Source organism: Ovis canadensis, chromosome 21 (genome assembly GCF_042477335.2).
Source record: "Ovis canadensis isolate MfBH-ARS-UI-01 breed Bighorn chromosome 21, ARS-UI_OviCan_v2, whole genome shotgun sequence".
NCBI lineage: Eukaryota > Metazoa > Chordata > Mammalia > Artiodactyla > Bovidae > Ovis > Ovis canadensis.
The window spans coordinates 57388896-57411189 of NC_091265.1; the positions used below are offsets into that span (position 1 = coordinate 57388896).

A 22294-nucleotide genomic window follows, 5' to 3' on the forward strand; every position below is an offset into this window, starting at 1 on the left:
AAGGTCAGTTCCATGCTAGTGACACAAATGCTTTTGTCAGTCAGTTACCTCTCATTCTACAAATTCGCTAGGAAAGACTCTCCATCAAACATCTTCTGCTGAATAAGGCTCTTCCTTTTAAGCGATGATTTGTTTAGTCGCTGTCATATCTGTTTCTTTTCGACTCTGGATTGTAGCCCACCAGGCTCCTCTGCCCATGGGATTTCCCAGGCAAGAATACTAGAGTGGGTTGCCATTTCCTTCTCCAGGAGACCTTCCGGACCCAGGGACTGAACCCGTGCTTCCTGCATTGGCAGGCAGATTCTTCACCACTAAGCCACCAAGGCTTCCCTAAGTGCTAATTACTCACAAATAAACTTATGTGGCCCCTAAATGGACAACCCTACATTTAATCTCACGCATTCAACTGGTTTCAGTATATGCCAAATACACAGACGTCATGAGTTAACTTATTTTCTTCTACTCCAATTGTTCAAACTCTTAGTAAAAGCAAGCACTTAAGTAAGCCAACAAACCCTGAGTGAAGGTGTGGCTGGTTCCCCAGTGAAAGTATGGTAGGATGGGAAGGGAGAAATTGCTCTGAAAGAGGACAGCCACCCCTTAGATGGAACCCAGCACAGCTTAAGGAGCAGCATCAGACATAAGAAAGCCCCCAATGACACACTCTACCCAGTCAGTGCAGCCACAGAAGAGGTGAATTCAATCCAAATGGTTATTTATTCTAAAACTGGTAGCTACCGTGCCTACATTTTTGCCAGAATGTTGTAATGAGAACAGGGGAGGAGAAAGTTACAGATGTAAACAATGACACAGTTACATTTTTTTAAAACGGCAAAACCCTTTTTTTTACTGGCCACTTCCAAGAATGCTTTACAGGTTGTGCAAAAACATTTACAGGCTCCATGTGGTGGTGGTTTTTCTCACAAGCTTTTCCACCTACAACAACTACAACAGACGTCTGATAAAACACTAAACAAGTCTTCTAAGGAAAACAAGGCTAGGGATCCCTCCCGTTAATCCACATTTCCCCCCCTTAACATTTTTTTTTCCTCATAATAAAAAGACAGACACAAACAAAACCCAGACATCTACTGTTGTTGCGAGTGATCTCTTGGACTAAACCGACAAGGACGTGGCAGTTTCACTCTCCACCCACCTAGAAAGAGCTTTTTATGAAAACATGACTTTCCAGTGTCAAAAGTGAACAGCGAGTACCCCCCGCCCCACCAAAAAAAACCCAAAGCGGCTTAAATTCTGTCCTTCCCCCTCCCTGCCCTGAGGGCCTAGCATCCCCAAACCGTGCTGTAGATTATAAAAAGATGCTATTTGCTGCAGGACTAAACATTTGAATAGGGCTGGCAGTTTCTGCCACAGAGTCACTTTTCTGTTATAATCTTGCCCTAAGAGGAGTCTCTTTGGGCTCCATTTTTTATCTTCTTGCCCTGACACTATCAGCACTAAAGCTTTCTTGAACACTCCCCTTAATGGTAATAAAAAGTGGGTTACAGAAAACTTCAGGCAATCACTTCACCCACTGCCACACACAAACCCACAGAAGCAGCAGGTGTCCGGAGAAAGAGAGGACGTCACCGGTGAGCAAGCAAACATACTGCCTACCAGCCCCCCTTCCCGCCTCTGGGTCAGAGGTCCTGGTGGATCAGAAGGGTGTCCTAGACAGGTGACTAGAGGGCCAGAACCAGGGCCTGTGCACCCTCCCGGGCACGGCAGTAACTGTGGGAGAGGGAGAGGGAGATCGAATCTCAGCACGAAATTTTCAGCAGAGGACTGCCCAGGTAAGGAAGTGGAAGTGAAGTGTTTTCTAGTAGCACAACCTGGGACTCCCCACGCCAGGAAGTGCAGCAATGTGAGGTGTTCGCTGAGTAAGCTCTTGGCTGATGCAGTGCTGAGCAGGAAGGTGAATGAAAACTGAAGCTCAGTATTCAAAGAGCATTCCCACATCCCACCCATATTCTTGACCCAGCGACCTGAAGCTGTCTGTCAAGAACTAGGAGGGTGTCGGTAAAGTTACTATCCCAACTGAAGTCTCTTGGCTAGATGCCTCTCTGGGTCACGCAGAGAAGACGCCCCAGGAGGATCCTGTTGCAAGTTGGGACGGGGTGCTCCTGTGCATGCACACGCTCACATTCATGCTCTTCCCAAGTTCCGGCAGCCCCACTGAGCTGCCTCCCACCCCCCAACCCTCCCCTTTTCTAGTCATTCTCTACCTGTGTATCAAAAAAGCCAGCAGGGCCCTGGCCCTCCACACTGTATAAAATAGTCGCTATTCTCAGCACCTGGGCCCAGTAGCCCACACCACAGGATTCACCTATATACATATCCTGCTGCAGTGAAAAGAATCCTGCTTCGTTTCTGTGTGAGCTGAAACCCTGAGAAACGTTCCTTCTCTAGAACTAGAAGAGGACAGATTCTCTAACAGAGATGATTTCAGAGACCTCCCGCCTGTCTCAGCCTTGGAAGACAAGAGAGACCAGCAGATCACCATCTTCAGACTAAGGGCTGCGATCCCAACTCTTCTCACAGATTTTATGGAAATCCATACACGGGCACAGAGAGGCTACAAACTATTCTACTCTCCAAAACAGTCCCCGTGCCTCCTTGGCCTGGGGATCCTATATAATAGAACCGCCCAACTGGCAGCTGCCATGCCCTGGCCAAACAGCACAGAGGCACAGGCACGTGGAGACGGGGACACTACGGCCTCCCAGCCCACCGGACCAGATATCCCGAGAGGGAGAGGTCGGTAAAGAAAATACAAACGGTTAGTTGGTGCAAATGATTGATAAGAGCCAATCGTTTATTTTCACTGCCCCAGTCACAAGCTCGCCCTCTGCCCCGCTCCTGCCTGATGTGGAGACTGGGCGCCCTTGAATGCTTCCCACCCTCTCCGCATCACCTCACCATCACTCTCCCTTACTCGGCTGCCAGTCCAGCTGCCTTAGATGTCAGAAGGGTGACATTTTCAGTTCTTTTCCTGTCCGACTGCAGGGTATATAGGACAGGCAGCCCTAAGTGCTGCTTTCTGAGCAAATGTTTTTTTTTTTTGATTACAAATACCTAACTAGGTTTGAAATGTTTTATAGAATAAGACAATATTCTTTTCAACAAACTTTAAAAAAAATGTACAGTTTTGTTGTTTGTTTCCACCTCCCCCCTCCCCCACCCCTGCTTGCGCACCCTCCCCCCACCGCCCCTCCCTGGCAGCTCAGCCCCACCCCGACAGCCCCTGTTTTCCTTGGTTGTGTTTTGGGGGGTGCTTGGCACCCCCAGAGATTCAGCTTCGTGGCTGACAGGCGACAATGGCAGGGGCTTCACCGATACCCTTGGTAACCGTAGTAGTTCCTGTAGTATCGGTCTCTGTCCTGGGGATGGTGGTAGTAGTAATTCTGCCACTAGAAGAGAGGGGAGACCCTGTCACGTGGAGCCACAGCGGGCTGAGGACGGAGAGGCATGCTACTCCCTCTGTCCTGCCCGCCCCTCCATCTCTCCATTCCCAGATGAGACTTACATCCCGAGTATACTGGTGTCTGTAATAGTCTCTGTATCTGTTGTACTCATAATCTCGCCCATAGAATCGATCGTAGTCTCCCCTGTATCGATCGTAGAAGTTACGGTAACCCTGAGAAAAGGAGAGAGGAGTGAAGATGCACGGGTCTGTAGCATCACAATCCACTGCTATCCCCCATCTTAAAGGAGATGTATCTTTGCTTGGTATTATATACAGGTTTAATCTTCCCAGGATAAATTCTGCCAGATGAACAAATTAAACGGGCAAAACCCTAAGCCCTGAGAAAACAGCCCAGACCACTCTGCTCCCCAAAGCCAATAGGAATGGCTGTCACGGCCCAGAGGGAGGAGCAGAAGGAGAGCTGCACTCACCCCTCTGTTTCCAGACTGCCCCCAGCACTGCTGCCCGTAGGCCCGGTTGTCGTAGCCTCGGCGCTGCCCGCCCACTGGAAGAGAAATGGAGAGCGCGCTCAGACAGCTGGCATGGGGTCCTGGCTCCACATCTGAGTGGAAATCAAAAAGTCGGAGCCAAAGGCAATTCTGGGGGAATAGGAGGCCTGCTTCTGTCAGGCTCACACAATGTTAATTAAAGCACCAGCCAGGATCTTTTAAAAAGTCTGAGGGGGGAAGGCAGAGGAATAGAGACATAAGAAAAACTAAGCCACCTTGGTTTCACTTTTTGAAGCTCCCCAATTCCTGCAAAACATTTAAGATGGCAAAAGGACACATGGCAGAGTCAGAAACACGAGTGAAACTGCCATTCGTCGAGTTGCAGACTTTCAGCCCTGGAAGGGATCTTGGGTATCACACACCTCAAACCCATTTTATATAACTGAATAAAGTCTAAATGTCAAGCTCTTCCAAGGCAGGAACTGTTGGTATTCCCAGGGCCTAGCACATAGCAAGCACTCAAAAAATGTTTTGCTGACTTACACTTAAAATTACACACACACACACACACACACTTGAATGCACACTGTGGGAAGAGGATCAAGAGGGTTAACTGACAAAACTAGATAATTGAGAGAGAAAATTAATTCCACTAATAAGCTAACTTACTTCATAATCCCCCAAATTACTGAATAATGCATTCACTTTCTGATCTACATAGCTGGGTTGACCCAGTAGACAAAGAAAAAAAGAATCCTGCACAAATCCTTCAGATGAACTACAATAGTGAAGGGGGAATCCATATGTAAAAATGAAAGCTAGATAAATGAGCAGGTTCAAACACTGCTCTTCAAAGAAACAAATACTTTTGTTGAAAAATAACTATTTTTTGTTTCAAGATTATGGGAAAAGCATAATAAGCTAGGCGTAAAGGACACAGGAAGAAATAAATAAGCTCCATAAAGGGATGTTCTTAATGTTGGTGACCCGATGTGGTTGCCTGGCCTTTCCTGTGGGTCCAGCTGCACTTCGCACAGAGAACAGAGTGAGGCTGGGGCTGGCAGGTCCCCAGGACTTACCGTAGCCTTGGCCTCGGCTTCGGTTCTGCCGGTTACGCTTGTTTCGATTGTTCCGGCGGTTTGTCCGCTTCTCAGAGGGGGGCAGCAGCTTCCTTGCCTCCTCCTTGTATTTAGTGACAATGGGCTGAGCTTCCTCCTTCTCCAGCTCCCCATATGTCACCTCATCCATATAGTCGCATTTTTCAGGCAGAGAGAAGTTCGCTATAAGAGTAAGAGAGAAGCTCTGTGGACCTCCAAGTGCAAAAACGGGTAATATCTCATAATGAAAACTCCTCTACAGGAAGAACAGGATTTTCTAAGCCTCATCTATAAATGCACAAAAAATGTACTCGGTTCACTCTACAAGTTCCTCACTAACGGCAACAGTCCCAGGCAAAGGGCTATCTGCAAACTGTAGATTTACAAGTTCTCAAGTGATCCATAATAAATTAAGAGTGAACTGGGTTAAGGTTTCTTATCAGGACAGAAGCAGGCAGCCAGAGGGTAAAAGTAACTGAGAAAGTTTTGGTGTAGTTCGATAAGAAATACACTTTTAAAAGAGACTCAAGAAGAAACTGACCCAAGCCTGAGGGCACTTGCTCATCTACCTGAGGAGAACAGGAAGCAAGAGTACAGGGGTCACTAACCACCTGTGTGGGACGGGCCAGCACCGGTCTCCGGACTGCCAGTCTCTGGACATCAAGTTCAGAGGCTGAGTCCCAGTGGAATTCAGTTCAATGAGGTGCTCTTGATTGTTAAGTGAACCCAATTAGCCCTTAGTTTCATAAAATTGAACTAAACTCCTCCAACTGCCCCCAAATCAGTTATGGACTGGTCTTGTTCATTCTGAGTAAACTTGAGCTCTTTAGTGTGAAACCAGCTCCCATGCCCAGGCATTATCAGAATTCAAACAGCCAAGAGCTGACAGCTCTGCGTGGGATGCCAGGAGCTGAAGACAGCATGGGGAAAAACCAAACTCAGATGAACAGAACTCCAGCTCAATCAAGGTTAATATTGCCTTCCAGGAAACCTTGCTGTAAGGCTTTATATGGCACATACCAAAAAGTCAACACCAAACAAACAACAAAAGTAAAAAGCCTAATGTGATATAGAAATCAAAACATACTGCTGAGATCATTCACTCCAACCACTACCATTTTCATCTGAACCATCAGAATGTTCCATCTCTAGAATATAATTAAATTCAGTGAAGGCAGAGCTTCATTTCATTCATTCTTTCCCTAGGTCTAGAACTGTACTGGACAAATAGCAGACACTCCTAAGTATTTACTGAATGAATAACTGACTCACTGAAGCCTCTGCCTTGAGTTTTGATTATCCTGTGGCCTATCACCATTTTTTTTTTTGTATTTTATCAGAATGAATCAAGGGGTTATTGCTTCTGCTCATTCATTAATCCACAAGTGATCACACTCATTAATTTATTCCTCAGATTTATACTTTACACATGTGAAGAATCCTCCAGGTGCTAAGAGGCCCTAGGGAGGTATGCATGGACCAAGGCCAGGATCTCTAACTTGTAGAGGTTAGCCCACCTTTCATCTCCAGCATTATAGACTCAGGCACATCATCTCCCTCCACTTCCTTCCTCAGCTCCAGCCTCTTCTTCCAGTCCTCCTCATTAGGGACAACCACCACCACTTTCCGGGAGAAAGTCTTAAACAATAACAGCTTCCGCCGTTGGCCAGAGTTGTACACATTACACTAGGGACAGGAGAAGTAATAGATGTTTTAGGAGTAAAAGTTAAATTCAACCAACACTTACTGAGAATCCTTCACAAGTGAGGCACTAGATTAGAGGACTTATTTATACAGTCTCTGAATTCTTCAAAAGCTACATGATGTTATCCTGTTTTACCCAACATGAAACTTGAGAGTCAGAGAGACCAAGACTTGTCCAAGGTCACAAACCTAGTAAGTGGTGGAGTCATGAATCCAAAGCTACACCACTCTATCACCTCTATAGTGTGTTTTACAGCCTGGGTCCAAACACTCTCTGGTAAAAACACTGAGAAGTGTATCTCTCAATTCAAAAAAAACATTACAACCATAATTCTTGGTTATAACTGGGTAACCTGATTCTGTTCCTTAATTCAGTCTTTATATATGCACCTTATTTTGACTCTGAGCAATTTTATCAGATTAAATGGATACCAAATCTTTTATCTTTGGAAATATTGTTAAACTAGGTTTCTTTTGAATTTCTGAACAATACCTGATCAAGAATGAAGTTCCTCTTTGTCCGGGAAGCAATCTGGACCAGCTTACTAAGGCACTGGGAGGCTTGCTGAACTAAAAGGTCTCGGCTTTTGGGATCCATCTCTGGCTCCTCGAGCCCCTTCATCTGATGAGTTTAAGAGGAAGAGAAACACAAGAAATTACAAAGTAAGTTAAAGCCCAAGAGTCACTGGTAAATGCCACCAATGCCACCACATCGGTTCACTGCCATTCCTTAGTGCTGTGAATGCTGTCCATTTCCTACAGGACTTATTTCCAGTCTCAATCTGGATATACCTGAAACACCCCAGGCTTCACCACCTTCAGAAATCTGACAACACAGCAAAAGAAAAGAAACCAAAAAACCAAAATCTCATTTATTTATTTGTGGGGCCCCTGATCTCAGATACTTGCAAGACCCAACTCCACTGGGACAAGATTATGTAAGTTTCTTGGTCTTTAAAAGCTAACACCAAGTGATATATCCCCTCCCACCAACTCACCCTCATTTGATTGAGCACAGTCTCAGCTCCCAGGACATTGTATCTTTTCTCAGGGTTTTCTTTTGCATATTTCAGTGCCCACTGGGTCTTTCCAGATCCAGGGAGTCCCACCATCAGAATCACCTACAAGTAAACATAACCAGGAATGCTATTAAAAAAAAAAAAAAAAAAAAGCCTGAGGCTCATGTTTACAAAGCCTAACTTAAGAACATCCTCCCCAGCTCCCAGTTGGGCAAAGCTTGAGCAGAAAGTGACCAACCAAGCATGAGCACCAAGGTTCTGCACCCTCTCTGGCATACCTCACACTCCTCTATGGTCTTGGGAGGGACTGCAGTGCGCACGCGCTCCTCAACAGGCACGGCATGGATGAACACAAACTCTTCTGGTGGTGGGAAGAAGGGCTCCTCCTTCTGACCAAAATTTAATTCTACAACACAATTTTTGCAGAGGACATGGGGTAGAAGGGCCCGATCTGCTAGGGATTCCTTGCTGATACGGAATGCCACACCAAGGTCTTCTCCATTCTTGGAAAAGGAAAGTTCTACTTCTTCGGCCTCAAAATTCTACAACAAAAGACAAGAGCATTTATGGGCACACAGGCCTTGCAGCTGATTGATCTCGCAACTCATATCTCCCCCCCCCCCCACTTCAACTGCTATACAACTATGTAAGCAATGCATCAACTGCAGAAGAGAAGCAGCTGATGGGAAGCAAAGGGATCTCCAGTGCCCTCCATCCACTCCTTGCTACAAATCCACAACTTTCAGGACCACTTACAGCAAAGCAGCCAATGACATCATTCTCCCCAAAAGTCTGGCCAAATTCCTCAAACTGCCCATTCTCTGCCTTGAGTCCTCGTCCATCAAAACCGTAAGAGAATTCATCCTCACCTAGAAAAATCAGCAAATTAGTTTACCTACACTCAAACTTCCCACAGAGCAGCAAACACGAACATGATTAAGTTAAAGGTAACTTTACCAAGCTGTGGATGGGAAAAATCAACAGACCATCCAACTCGAAGGAGAGAAACCTCTGTGCAGCCTTCTTTCATTGGGAGATTCTGGGTTACCTGGCCAAGTCAGAAAAGGAACTTTTCAGATATTCTGACCAACTCAAGCAAAGTCTGAGTTAGAAAGACAAAATTTTGATACAAACCAAAAACAACTATCACAACTCAGCATCAGAAAAACAACTGTCAATCAACGTAAACCAAAGTCATGAGGGTTAATTCCTTGGTTACTAGAGCTAAGCTCATCTTTTAAGTATGGTACCTTTCTCTAATAAAATACTGGTGGGTGCAAGTCCAGTATAGAGTAGTTTAATGACTAATTTAATAAATGAATGGTCCTAATGGTAGTGTACACACTACCTTGGCCTCAAAGCAGACTTTCCCCTTTGTTACTCCATAAGTACTTCTGGCCCCAGACCAAAGGGTGGGGAACTTCTCTGAGAAAAGTGGCTGCCCTCCATAGCGGTCTTTGCTGACTTGAAAATGGAGATCGGAGGTATCTGTTAAGAAAGAAGCAATCTTTTTACTCCAATGGGCAACATTTTAAGCCTTCAAAAGAACAGAAAGGTACCCAGTTCTCAAGCATGGATACAAAATCTAAATCTCTTAAAAGCTGCAGGCCAGGAAGTTTTTAATCCCCAAAATCTCTTTTGATTGGTTTAAAACCCCAACCTGTCTGCCTTATACATACACGTGTCCAGGTTCACAAGAGTGTGGTCCTCTTCCTCTTCTTTCACCTCTTCTTCTGGGGGTGGTGGAGACTTAGAGCTACACGTATGAGAGAAAGGCAAATAAAATGTAACCAAAGTCCTTTAATTCGAGAGCTATCTGCATGACTTTAGGTCTGTTAAATGACCAGTGAATATAAAATTCCAGCAGGCAGCTTCTTTCAGCAAATGAGAAAAGGGCAACAGAAGCATTCAGGGTAGATTCGATCAAAGATTTAGGCCTATAAGAACCTATTCCGTTTTTAATCCACCCCCTTTCTCCAGACTCTCCAGTCAACCTCAGGTATACCAAAATTGGAACAGAGACTGCCTTCAATGAAAGGGACTGTTTCCCTCACCGGCTGTGGTAGGCCTCCTCTCGGAATTCATAGTAAGCTCGGCCATGTTCATCCTTCTCATCCCGCTGTCTCTTTACCCCCCGCCGCTCACCATCTGAGCCTGCTGGTTTTGACTTTTCACTATCTTGGTCATCTCCTACAAAAATGAGGGAAAGAAAATCAGCAGTTTTCATACTGGTGTGTAGGATAAGCTCAGAACTAACAGAAACTAAAGGAGGACCTCATATCTGTCTAGTCAGAAGAGCCAGGTTATTCCCACTGCATCCACAGAATGTTTTATTTCCAAAGATTATCTTTCTGTCATTGGATGGATTATTTTTTTTTAAAAGGACACTATGGGCTAATTACAGTCAAAAAGTGTATTAAAAGTTAGCCAATTTTTGCATTCTAAATTTATCTGCTTAAATCAGGTCAAACTTGGAGATTTTCCCACTTACACGACATAAAAGAAACATGCCATAAGTTTTTCAAAAACTTCACAGCTTAACTTTGATTCTTGACTATCAGATTTGGATTTAAGCTAGAGACTTAATATACAGAAGCCTCATTTTCTTTCTTTCTGTTTTGAAGAGTTTGACTTTCCAGCTTTAAAATGCACAGCCATCCACAGCTTTCCTTACATAGCAAATGAACTCTGGCACTTTATATAGAGCTCTTACCATAGATTTTTACTGAAATTTGCAAGAACAAACCATTAAGTCACAAGAGAGCCATAAATAATACTGCATCTTTACCTCACATAATTTGGGGCAGAAAGGTGTTGTCATATATTTAGTAACATTCTTTACAAGAGAAAACACAGAATTTTTCCTTGGACTTCTGTGGTTTGCAACGCTAACACTAAAGGTTTTTAGTAATAACCTCTCTAAAGAAGTTCTTTATCTCTCAAGCTTTTTTACCTGCTCTTTGGGGGTACACATTAAGACAAAGATTATGTAATGGGATTTTTGTTCCAGGACATAGCACAAGCTGCAAGTTGCATGTGACTGTTGTAGAATGGGTTCCAATTATACCATCATACCCAGCAGCAGCCTAAACACTGTATTATAAAAGGAACTAAAAGCAAGCCACTTCATAGTAAGAATGAGAAGCAGCTCTAGTTTTCCTCCCACTTTGACAGATAGTTATGGATCAGCTGTAACCATCCAATCACTTCAAAGGAAGAGAGGAAGGTCACTAACTCCCTGGGGCACCTCTATACATTCTCTTCCACAAGGTTATTCAATGGACCCACCAACACCCCAATCATTTCAATTCAGGAAGTCAGGGACCCAAAATGTAAAAGGCTAGCTAAGTGTACAATAAACATACAAATTTGCCCTTCTATATCCATTCAAATGAAAGATTAAAATTTAATCATAATTCAGGCAAGGTAAAACCCCTAGCCAAGTAACGTTAGCTAACTTATTCTAAATGTTCTAGATTAAGATTTTCTCTTTCATAGTTAACCATTAAACTTGACACCCTCACACTGCAAGCTACTGAAGCAGGAGCTGCTGCAAAAGCAGGAGCAAGGTTAGATTTCCAGATTCTCGGCGTAGCTCGAACTCTAGTAATGAGCTTTTGATGGGGCGAACTCTTGACGAACTTAGCTTATTGCTTAATTTTATGGCGAAAAAGTAAACAGTCCGGTGGCCCAAAGGCCAAGCCTCCAACAGTCGGTCTAGCTGTCCATGTAATTAACAATTCCTCAGCACATTCCCGGTTTAGGAAAAGATAACCAGCACCGCGGGAGGCTGCTCCAACAGGTAGCTCGTAAGCAGTTCGCATGGGAAACCGCTTTATTTCCATTCACTACCACCAAGTAAGCAATCAAGTTAGGAAGGAACCTCCCTCTTGCAGAGTGGGGCCACCAGAGGTAGACAAACCCTCCGGAAAGGAGGGGAGAGGACGAAAACCACCTCCCCTGGGGAGTCCCGGCAAACGGCAATGGGAATCCGGACCCCGCGGTGCAGGGCTCGGTGCTGGGTCAGGGGCGCACCCGGCAGGCCCGGCTCCGCTGCCAGCTCCTCACCCTGTTCCTCTGCGGCCTTGTCACCCGGCGCCTCGGATCCCGGCGTCTCGTCCCCGCTCCGCTCCTCCGGTTCATCTTCCTCCCCCTTGCCGGTGCCCTGCTCTTCGCCACCGTTTACCCCACCTGACTCGGCTGTGGCCTCCTCCGCCGCTTTCTCGGAAACATCGGGCTCCGCCTCGGCCTCCACGGCTGCCGCCTCCGGGGGCTCCGGCGGCGGCTGCGCGGCCTGGCCCGAGGCCTGGGCAGGGGGTGGCTCTTCGTCCTCGTCCTCAAGCAGCGCCTCCTCGTCCTCCTCCTCCTCCTCTTCGTCCTCCTCCTCGTCCCCGCCCGGGCCGCCGCCCGACGCGGCCACAGGCCGAGGCTCCGCCTTGCAGGCCCCGCCGGGCCCGGCCCCGCCACCGCCGGCCTCGTCCTCGAGCATCTCAGCGTCCAGCGCCTCCTGCAGCCGCTGCGCCAGATCCACCTTGAGGCCGCGCGAGTCCAAACCGCGCCGCTGCAGCTCCGACCGCAGCTCGGTCACTTTCAGCCGCTTCACCTCCATCGCCGCCGCCTCCTCCGCCTCCCGCCACCTCCTCCCCTGCGAACCGTCGACCGAGCCCGACTGCGCAGGCGCCGCCTCCGCCTCACGCGCCAGCACGGAGCCCGCGAGAGCGAGCGCACGCACGCACGCACGCACGCAGGCAGGCTGGCAGGCGGCGGGCCGCGCGCAGCCTCCACTACGTAGTGTTTGTTTTTCGCCTTTCCTCCCTCCCTCTTTCTGCCCCCGGAGCCCAAAACAACGCAGCGGGAAGCTGCTTCCTCTCCAGCCGACCCTCGGCTCCTCTGCCGCGGGCGGGCGCGCGCCCAGGACGACGGACTTCCCTCCGTTTACCTCCCGCCCCTCTCACCCCCTGGGCCAATCGCCGCCGGCGGCTTCACGGCGCAGCCGCACCGGAGCCGGAGTCGGGGAAAGGCTGGCTTCGGCCCAAGTGCCTCGTCGCAACGAGGCGTGTGCGTACCCCACTCTCCGTACTTCCAGCCGGGGCTGCGCAGCCGCCTGGCGCTCCTTCGCCACACGCGCCTCCCACGCCGTCCCCCCACCCCCAGTCCCGTCTGATCCGATCGTGCTGTCGTCTTAGGGCTTGTTAGCTCGTCTCTGTCCCTTAGTTTATACATGCAGCCACTTCTTGAGGGAAAAAAAGCCAGAAAGGAAGAAAGGAGACTCTTGAAACGTGAACTCCTGCTGGCAATTGTCTTTCTGGTTAGTCAACAAAAGGACTTTCCAAACCCAAGGAATACAGTAACCCCAGCCCTCCTATTCCCTCAAGCCTTCAACTTCTACCCAGCAACACACACTCTGACCTCGCCTTATTGGCCAGGTTGAATCGTCATCTGCAGTTCGGATTGGTCTTCTATGATCTTGCAGGTTTTTTATTTTTCAATTGGCGAAGCAGCCAGGGGGATTCCCCCCTCCCCCCTAGGTTGGTCCGCAGGGGAGGCTAGAGAGGCGGGGTCGTGTCTGTGGGATTCCTTTTCCTGGGCCGCTTCTGATTGGGCGCGTGGTGCAATGCGCGCGACCCTTCAGACGTCAAGTTCTCGGGAAGCTGGACCCTGCCCTCTCCGTGCTCCCCGCTTGTAAAGCGAAGTGCGGCGAAGAGACTTCGGGTTTGGCCTGTTGCAGGGGGTCGGGGAGCTGGCCGGTGCCCGTAAGGGAGCTTTTAGCTGGGCGGGGCTACGGCTGCATCACCATCGGCCTGTGGTTGGGGTGCACGGACTGCGTTCACCTCGGTTCCCCAACTCCCGGCCCAGAAGTCAACAAATGCTGTTGAGTAAGTGCAAACAAAGAGCTGGGATGGAGGCAAGCCCCCTAGACCCTTTTTAGCAGTTATTCCCGCCTACTCCCTTCCGCTTCCGAGTCAGGGAGGTGTGTCCGAACGAAAGGAGGAAACAAGAGCCGCCGGCGTTCAGACGCCGGCCACGATTCCTTAGTTACGGCCTTATAGTTTCCGTGGTTTTTTCTCACCGGCGAGTCGCCGCTTTGGGAAATCAATTAATCTCAGGCTTTGCTGTTCCCTCATCTACTTCCTGATCGGATGCTTGCACTTCCAGAGATTAAAAAATAACTGCAGAGAAGAAAAGAAGGGGCTGTAGTAGAATCAAGCAGTCATTCCCTGAGAGGCCTCCTGGGGAAGGAGAATTTCCTGGCTTTTTTAAGTCAGCTGCCAAAATTGGTTGCTTCGCTCCTATTCCTAGAGCTTCGGTTGTTCTTTCACGTCCCAATTCTTCAAGAGCACTGGGCGACAGAGTTATGGAGAAACGCCTGCAGGAGGCTCAGCTTTACAAGGAGAAAGGGAACCAGTGTTACCGCGAAGGGAAGTACCGGGATGCTGTAAGTGGGTACCATCGAGCTCTGCTGCAGCTGCGGGGTCTGGATCCAAGTCTGCCCTCCCCGATACCTAATCTGGGACCTCAGGGCCCGGCCCTCACACCTGAACAAGAAAACCTACTGCACACCACCCAGACAGATTGCTACAACAACTTGGCTGGTAAGAACAGGGCCAACGGGAGGGTAGAGTGTCAAGGCCGGTACATGAAAGTTTGAGAATATTGGGGAAAACACTGACGGCTCTTCTGTCGTTATCTAGTTATTCTGCCATGAATTGCAATATGCTTTCAGTCTGTGGGGCTCTAATTGAGTTTCGGTGCTTCTCACACTTGGAGAGTTTGATAAACACAACTTCTTGAGCCTACCATGACTCCGACGTAATAGGTCTGAGGTTTGTGAGTTGTGTGTACCAATTTGCGTTTCTATCAGACTTCCAGGTGATGGCTAACAGGTTTAAGGAATTTTGCACGAATTCCTGGTGGCTCAGACGGTAAAGAGTCTGCCTGCAATGCGGGAGACGTGGATTCAATCCCTGGGTCGGGGAGATCCCCTGGAGAAAGAAATGGCAACCCACTCCAGTATTCTTGCCTGGAAAATCCCATGGATGGAGGAGTCTGGAGGGCTACGGTCCATGAGATCGCAAAGAGTTGGACACGATCGAGGAACTAACACATAGAGAAAATCCTGAACCTGATGCTGAGCTCAGCTTGTTTGTACACTGGTACCGTATCAGATCTCATAGACAAGAGTTTTGGGTGAAGTAGAAAAGAATAGCTCTATTGTTTTGCCAGGCAAAGGGGAACACAGCAGGCTCCTGCCCTCAAAATCATGAGTCCCCACCTGGGGAAGATTCTGTGAGGTTTTATAGTAATTGTCCAAAGAATGTAATCATCTCATCTCATGGACGTTTTTTCTAATGGGTTGGTGGTGAGGTAGGTAAGGGTAAGCATCGTTGACCTTCCAGTTCAGCTGGTCTGGGGTCTGCACTGCTCCTGGGTGGCATACCATTGTAAATTGTTAACTTCTCCCACCTGGAGGTGGTTTCGGTATCCACAAAATAGCTTAAGATATTGTTGAGATGTCTGTTGTTGGGGAAATAGGACCTTGCCTCAAGGCTGCTCTTGACTGTTTCTCCTTGGTCTCTCAACCCCACCCTTCGCTAATTAACAATTGCTTGAATCTGCCCTTCAGAACTCAGGGAAGGTCATGGAGGCTGAATGCAGACTGTTTCCTATAATCAAAGAAATGGCAGACACAAAAAGCCCTTGTGCCCAGGAGCCCCAAAGGACCCTGCACAGTGTCAAACCTATGTTTAGACTGTTGTTTCTTTAATATTTAAAATTTAGGAAAGAAGGCACTTACTTCAGCTGGTGGTGTAAGTCATCCATCTTAGATGTTTTGGATAGCTTTTCCTTATTTTCCTCCTCCCTATATAAAGCAGCTAGATGATACCTTGGGTAACTTGTACCTTCCATATCCAGCTGACCTTGCATGGAGAAATAAAGTCCAGAGTTAGTATCACTAGGATTAATCTGCTGAAAGAAAGGAGACTTCTGAAGTCTGTTCTGTGGCAGGCAAATTAACCATAGAGCTAATTAAGTTGTTTTGAAGTATATATTATGTAATCATTGTTTAAATTATTTTTTCTTTTTTACTACCCTGGTCCTCAATGATTTGGTGGAATTCTAGCTTTTTTACAGTGTGTATCCAAAGCTATTCTTAGACTCAAGTAACAGTAATTATAGTAGCTACTATTTCAGCTCATTCGGTATTTTTTGAATAAGTTAATATTTATTGATATGCTGAAGATATCGCAGTATAGTAAAACAGATAAAGATCCCTGCTGTCATGGGGAGATGGATAGTTAACAAAAGAAGTCACTTGTGTATTAGATGATGTTGCCTGAAAATGATGCGCAAGGAGAGAGTTTTGAGTTAAGTTTTACTTGGGGCAAAATGAGGACTGCAACCCAGGAGACAGCACCTCAAGACAGCTCCAAGAAAAACCTGCTCCAAAGAGGCAGTGTGGGGAAGTCAGTACATAAGATTTTCGTGAAGGGGGGAGTTCAATCTAAAGACCTGTTTTGGGGGGGCACAAAGTGCCTCATTCTGAACTCCTTCAGGGCATGTCAAGGCCTACAGCTGCAGTAGCCCAGGATTCAGCCTCCTGCTGTTGACAAGCACCAATTTGTAGTTGACAAAGATGATAAGCAATGTGGGAAAGGATAAAGCAGAAAATGGGTGTATGGATTTGCCTGGCAGTCCAGTCGTTAGGACGCCACGCTTCTAAAGCAGAGGGTGCCAGTTCGATCCCTGGTGGAAAAACAAAGATTCCACATGCAGCGTGGCATAGCCAAAAGAAAGAAAATGGGAATAGTGAGTGCCTTAGGCACAGTAGTGGTCAGGGAAGGCTCATTAAGGTGACATTTATGAAATGCCATGTATAAGCCCTTGATACACATATACATATAAACCTTAAGTATCACAGCAATCCTTTGAGGTAGATTTAAGGAACATCTAGTAAGTGGTGGAGCTAAAATTAAACCTGGCAAGTCCAATTTTTTTGTGACTGGGCTGGGTCTTTGTTGCTGCAAAGGCTTTTCTCTAGTTTGGCGAGCGGGGGCCACTCTAGCTGAGGTGCTTGGGTTTCTCACTGGGGTGGTTTCTCTTGTTGTGGTTCATGGGCCCTAGATCACATGCTCAATAGTTGTGAGACGTGGGCTTACTTGCTCTCTGGCATGTGGGATCTTCCCAAATCAGGGACTGAACCCATGTCTCCTGGATTGGCTAGTGGATTCTTTACCACAGGGAAGCCTCTGTACTTAAGTTCTTATTGCAGAATATACTGTATATTAGAGAATAGAATACACCTTGGGGAATTGGTCAGAAATCAAGGAAATGAGATAGATACTCATCTTGACTGTCCAGGTGGACCTGAAGGCAGAGTCTGTGGCTTTTCCATCTGTAGACCCTCTGCTGGGAGGTGCTTGGTAGATGTTTCCTAAAGACTCACTAAAATTAAGAAATTTCACTTACATGAGAGTGAAATTTACGTGTTGGGCAGTTTACTTATAGTACCTCTCATCTTCACAAAAATTCTGCAAGGTAGTAATGATTTTCCCCACTTTACAGGTACGGAAATCAGACCTCATCGCTAAAACCCTCCAATGGCGTCATATTATACTTAGGAAAATATTCAAACTCTGACCTTCACCTGCACAACCTGACATGATCTGGCTCCTCCATAGACTGAATGCACAAAGCACACACCCACCTTCCAGCTTGGTAGGATCTCTTCTCTTGGCTAGAATGCCCTGTCCCTTGAATGACCCTTGTCATTCAGATCTCGGCCCAGAAGTCACTTTCTCAGGGACGCCTTCTGTAATCAAGACTGACCTCATTCAGTCTCTGTCCCACAGTTCTGTTTTCCTCAAAGCACTAATAAATAAGTGAATTTGTTAGCGTGTTCCTCCTACCTGGGAATTAGAGTGCAAGCTCTAATCACTCACCAAGATGTCTGTCTTGTTCCTCTTTTTCTCCTGCTCCTACCTCCACCTAGCACATGGTCATTACTCCAGAACTACTTGTAGAATGAAGGAACAATGGGTTACATCATGGTAACCCGTCAGTGATGGGTTAGTTGAACGCTGGGGAAATACCTACGTATGAACCCTATGGCCACTTGGTGGGGATGTTGTAGCAGGGATGCAGACATCAGCCCTGATACGCCTTCCTTCCCAGCACATGATTTAATAATGCTGTGTGTAATTCCCACAGTTGTTAAACAGGAAATGCATTTCCCTTCTTAATTACAGAAAGACAGAACATTGACCTGAACACTGTCTCCTACACAGATTTGTGTTTGGAGTTCCCATTCTTTTATCCAAGGAATTCATGAGATAATATATCATCATTGAGAAGGGTAATTTTTGAGTTAGTCTTTGGTTCAGATTTCTTACTCATTCCACCTAGAAGCTGTGGGATCCTAGACAAGTTACTTTACCTTTGTGAGCCTTGATTTCTTCATTCGTTAAACGGAGATGCTAACACATACTGACTTCAGAGGGTGGATGAGAAGACTAAACAAGCCCCTGGCACGGTGCTCACTGTACTCAGTATTAATGGCAGTGGTTGTTGTTATTAGGACTTCAGGACAAGAACTGTGGTGAAATGGGAGAATCAAGATAGATAGAGAGCCTTGGGTAGAAAAGAGACAATGAAGAGTTTTAAATAATTTCTTTTTTCACCATGTGGCATGCCAGATCCAGTTCCCAAGCAAGGATCAAACCCTTGCCTCCCGAGAGTTCCAACCACTGGACCTCCAGAGAAGTCCCCATAATTAAAGTATAGTCTAATCAACTTTTTAAAAATTATTGATTTAATATGGCTGCGCAGGCTTTTCTCCAGGTGCAGTGCCTCGGGCTTCTCTGTTGGGTGGCTTCTCTTGTTGCAAAGCAGAGACTCTAGGGCGCTCGGGCTTCAGTAGTTGTGGTGGGTGGGCTCAACAGTTGAGCTCCCAGGCTCTGGAGCACAGGCTTAGTAGTGGTGGCACAAGGGCTTAGCTTCTCCGTGGCACGTGAGATCTTTCCGGATCAGGGATTGAACCCGTCTCCTGCATCGGCAGGCAGATTCCTAACCACTGGACCATAAGGGAAGCCCTAGCCTTATCAACTTTTATAGCTGGGCCTGACCCATGCTAGGTATTGGGTTGGCCAAAAAGTTCAAGTTTTTCTGTAACATTGTACAGAAAAACCCAAACAAACTTTTTGGCCAGCCCAACACACAATGGGCATTTGAGACAGTGAAGTAGACTGTGAGGTATGTAAAACTTGTATTTGCTGCTGTATCCCCAATGGCTAGAATAATGTCTGGCACACGGTGGACATGTAGATGTATTTGTTGGGTGAGTGAATGTTGCTGATAGCAGCCTGGATTTGGTACTGCCTTGTGTTGGGCAATGGAGCATCGTGTAATAAGGTCCTCTTCTCTCTTCCTTCCGTTTGCCGCCTTTAGCCTGTCTCCTTCAGATGGAACCAGTAAACTATGAACGAGTGAAAGAATACAGCCAGAAGGTCCTGGAGCGGCAGCCTGATAATGCCAAGGCCTTGTATCGGGCTGGAGTGGCCTTTTTCCACCTGCAGGACTATGACCAGGCCCGGCACTACCTCATGGCTGCTATCAACAGGAAGCCAAAAGGTGAGAGAAGGGGGCTGAAGTGGGAAGTACAAAAAACCGTCCCACTGAGGTAGTACCTGTGGGAGAGGATTTTAGTTCATTTTCCAATGTATTGAGTTGTGAAAAGAGATAATAATATATTCACACGTTCAATATTCAAAAAGTATATGACGATGTATGACAAACAGGCCTTCTACTCATGAATTCCAAGTTTCAGTTCCTAGATGGAGACTAAAATAGGATCTAGATTGCAGTGAATAAACTTGGTAATCCTTGTTTCTACCAGTTTTCCAGCTGAGGTCTGGCTTTTGCATGACTATCCTTTTATCCTTTAGCTCAGCTAACCTCAGGTATGACCTAGAAGAAGAACAGGCCTCCTGAGAATTTGAGGCTTGTTTCCAAGGCAAAAAGGATATCGTCAAGAGAATGATAAACTTGTTCCTGTGTTGGTGGTTCAGCTTTGAAAATTGTCTCCCGTTTTGCATTATGGCTTAGAGTAGCTACTGAAGTAAGGGGGTCCCCAAACGTAAAACTCAGCAGAACCACTCTAATTGAATGGAAAAGTCATTAAAGTGGTAGTTACCCCGGTCTCTTGCGTTGCAGGCAGATTCTTTACCATCTGAGCCGCCAGGGAAAGTCATTATGAATTAATAAAGATATAAAATTTGAACCATTGCTCATGTTTCTTATCTTCAAGTACACAGATTAACTGCCACCCATGTATAGTAGGTTTAGAGGCTGTGCTCTTAAAATTATTGTTTCTTCCAGCTCCTTTTCATTTTTAAGTTAGAAACCAGCCCAGCCTTGTACAATAATTTTTTAAAAATATATACTTATTTATTTGATTGCATCAGGGTTTATTGCCACATGTGACCTCTCTGGTTGTGGCGCAGGGACTTAGTTGCCCCACATGTTGTTGAAAATAGGTGATAATACATGTTGTGGGACAGCTAAGTCTCTGTGCCACAACTAGAGAGGATCTTAGTTCCCCAATCAGGGATCAAACCTTCGGCATTGGAAGGTAGATTCTTAACCACTGGACCACCAGGGAAGTCCCTGTACAAGATTCTTTAGAAATTAAAAGTGGTATTAATGAAGGAAATGTACTGTTGCATAGAATAGTTGTGATATATGCAGATCTTAGAAATTTTAAGAAATGGAAGTGTGTTCATAGTCCTCTTCTGCCTGGAAATACAATTACGGGTCTGTCTCTGATTGCCTCCTTTGTCCTGTTCTAAGATGCCAATGTCCGGAGGTACCTTCAGCGGACACAGTTGGAGCTCAGCAGCTACCATCGGAAAGAGAAGCAGCTCTACCTGGGCATGTTTGGTTAAAAGAAGAAAGATACCCCTCCACTTGAACTTAGATGAACCGTTAGAGACCCATCAAAGGGAAACCTGAGCCTCAGCAAGAGAAATTAACCCCATACCTCTGACTGAGGTGAACTTCTGTTTTGTTTCTAGTACTACACAGACTCTTCTATCACTTACATAGTCTGTGTTTTTGTTTCCCCATCTTTCTATTTATATGGCTTTTAATATATGGTATTATATATCAGAAACATTTGCCTTGAGAAACACAACCAGAAAACACTCATCAGTTATAGGTGGATTAATCATAGCTCTGGCATGGATTTTGATGATAGATGTTGGTAGATGTAGTCATATACAAAGGAGAAGGCTTAGCAGAAGATGAAGTAATAAGGACAGGCAGAAAGGAGTTTTTTTCCTTCATTTCCTCAGATTCCTAAAGTCAAAATGGGAAGCCCTTGCACAGGTCACAAACTGGCAAATACTGTGAAACTAGACAATAATAAGTTGGACCCACATGCCTCATAAATGAAAGATTTAAAAGTAACTACTTGATTAATTCCTTTTTCTTAATGTTCCACATACATTGAGATTCTTTATCCGCCACAAAAATATCTAGTTCCTCTTGTTTCTCTTGATAATTTCCAGCTATTGTAGCCTTGCTATTGTTCACACTCAGATCATTAATACAGTATACTTATTTTTTTTTATTAAACCCTTCTATCTTAAAACCCCTGGAGTCAAGCATCTAACTATATATTTTATAACCTTTCAAAAGACCTCATGCCAAAAGACTTGTGAACACTTTAATTTTTAATAGTTGCATACCTATAAGATGCTCATTTCTCTAAGAAAGGAAAGGGTTTACCAAGTCTTCTAGAAAGAATACGAGGAAAGAGCAGGATAGAAACGTAGATCTGTTTACCTGTCACCTTGTATTTTGTAAGAACTCCATTCCTTAAAGAGGAGGGAAACAGTGAGGAAAGGTTCTCTTTCCTTTGCGCCTTTTAAGCTCCGACAGAACTTTCTGGAAGCTTTGTTGGGCACAGGTGCAGGCTGTAGATCTGGTACAGCCAGGGCTCAGTAGGAGGCTTCCTCAACCGGGATCGCCTTTGTCATCCTGCACACCTATTCTAATGGCCACAATGTGTGAGTTGTACAGAGTAGATGAGACCATAATAGCTCTGCCTCTGTGTTTATGAATGAAAGGAATAAGTACATGTCATTAGCCATCATCGAAACAGTTTACGGACAAAAACTTCTTGGTCTTGCCGAGTGTAAAGAGCTCTTCTCTCTTAATCAGTAATGTGTCTCTCGATGAACTAGGCTCTTCTTTCTATCTCCCTGTACTCTTAAATAGTCCAACCATCTGCTTATAACAAAAAGTCTTTATACCAAATAGTCTAAGTCCAAGGACACAACTAACAAAAGAGGAATATTTTATTCCTCTTCCAAGCTTCTTAAATTTCTAAGCCTAGACTGTTGCCAAATTATGTCATGGTTGTGTGTTATCTTTGTTTGGGGCTGGTTTTGCTTTCTGATTTTCTTTTTTTTTTTTTTTTTTTCACCCTAAGACTTGATGTTACAGTAAGCTATGTTCTGTATCAATGAGGAAAAAATAAAGCTGTTATTTAAAAATGTA

General features: G+C 45.9%; 2 protein-coding genes across 3 annotated transcripts; one reads left to right on the plus strand and one right to left on the minus strand.

The window, feature by feature from the left end:
- Positions 1-2780: 2780 nt before the first annotated feature.
- On the minus strand, positions 2781-13095 carry HNRNPUL2 (heterogeneous nuclear ribonucleoprotein U like 2). Of its 2 annotated transcripts, XM_069565479.1 has the most exons (14): positions 11804-13095; positions 9790-9925; positions 9415-9491; positions 9084-9223; positions 8693-8783; positions 8492-8604; positions 8014-8277; positions 7715-7837; positions 7210-7338; positions 6530-6698; positions 4995-5195; positions 3898-3971; positions 3527-3637; positions 2781-3410 (listed from the first exon to the last, which is right to left on the minus strand). In XM_069565479.1, the coding sequence occupies exons 1-14, from the start codon at positions 12342-12344 to the stop codon at positions 3330-3332; spliced, it is 2250 nt and encodes a 749-aa protein (XP_069421580.1). In that variant the 5' UTR covers positions 12345-13095; the 3' UTR covers positions 2781-3329. The 2 variants fall into 2 exon arrangements, 1 of the variants encoding a protein (XP_069421580.1); XR_011251739.1 differs by lacking the exon at positions 3898-3971 and having other exon boundaries at positions 11804-12673.
- On the plus strand, positions 12470-22294 carry TTC9C (tetratricopeptide repeat domain 9C). Its single transcript, XM_069565517.1, has 4 exons — positions 12470-13611; positions 14036-14328; positions 19181-19363; positions 20582-22294. Exons 2-4 carry the CDS (start codon positions 14091-14093, stop codon positions 20674-20676), a joined length of 516 nt encoding a protein of 171 aa, XP_069421618.1. The 5' UTR covers positions 12470-13611; positions 14036-14090; the 3' UTR covers positions 20677-22294.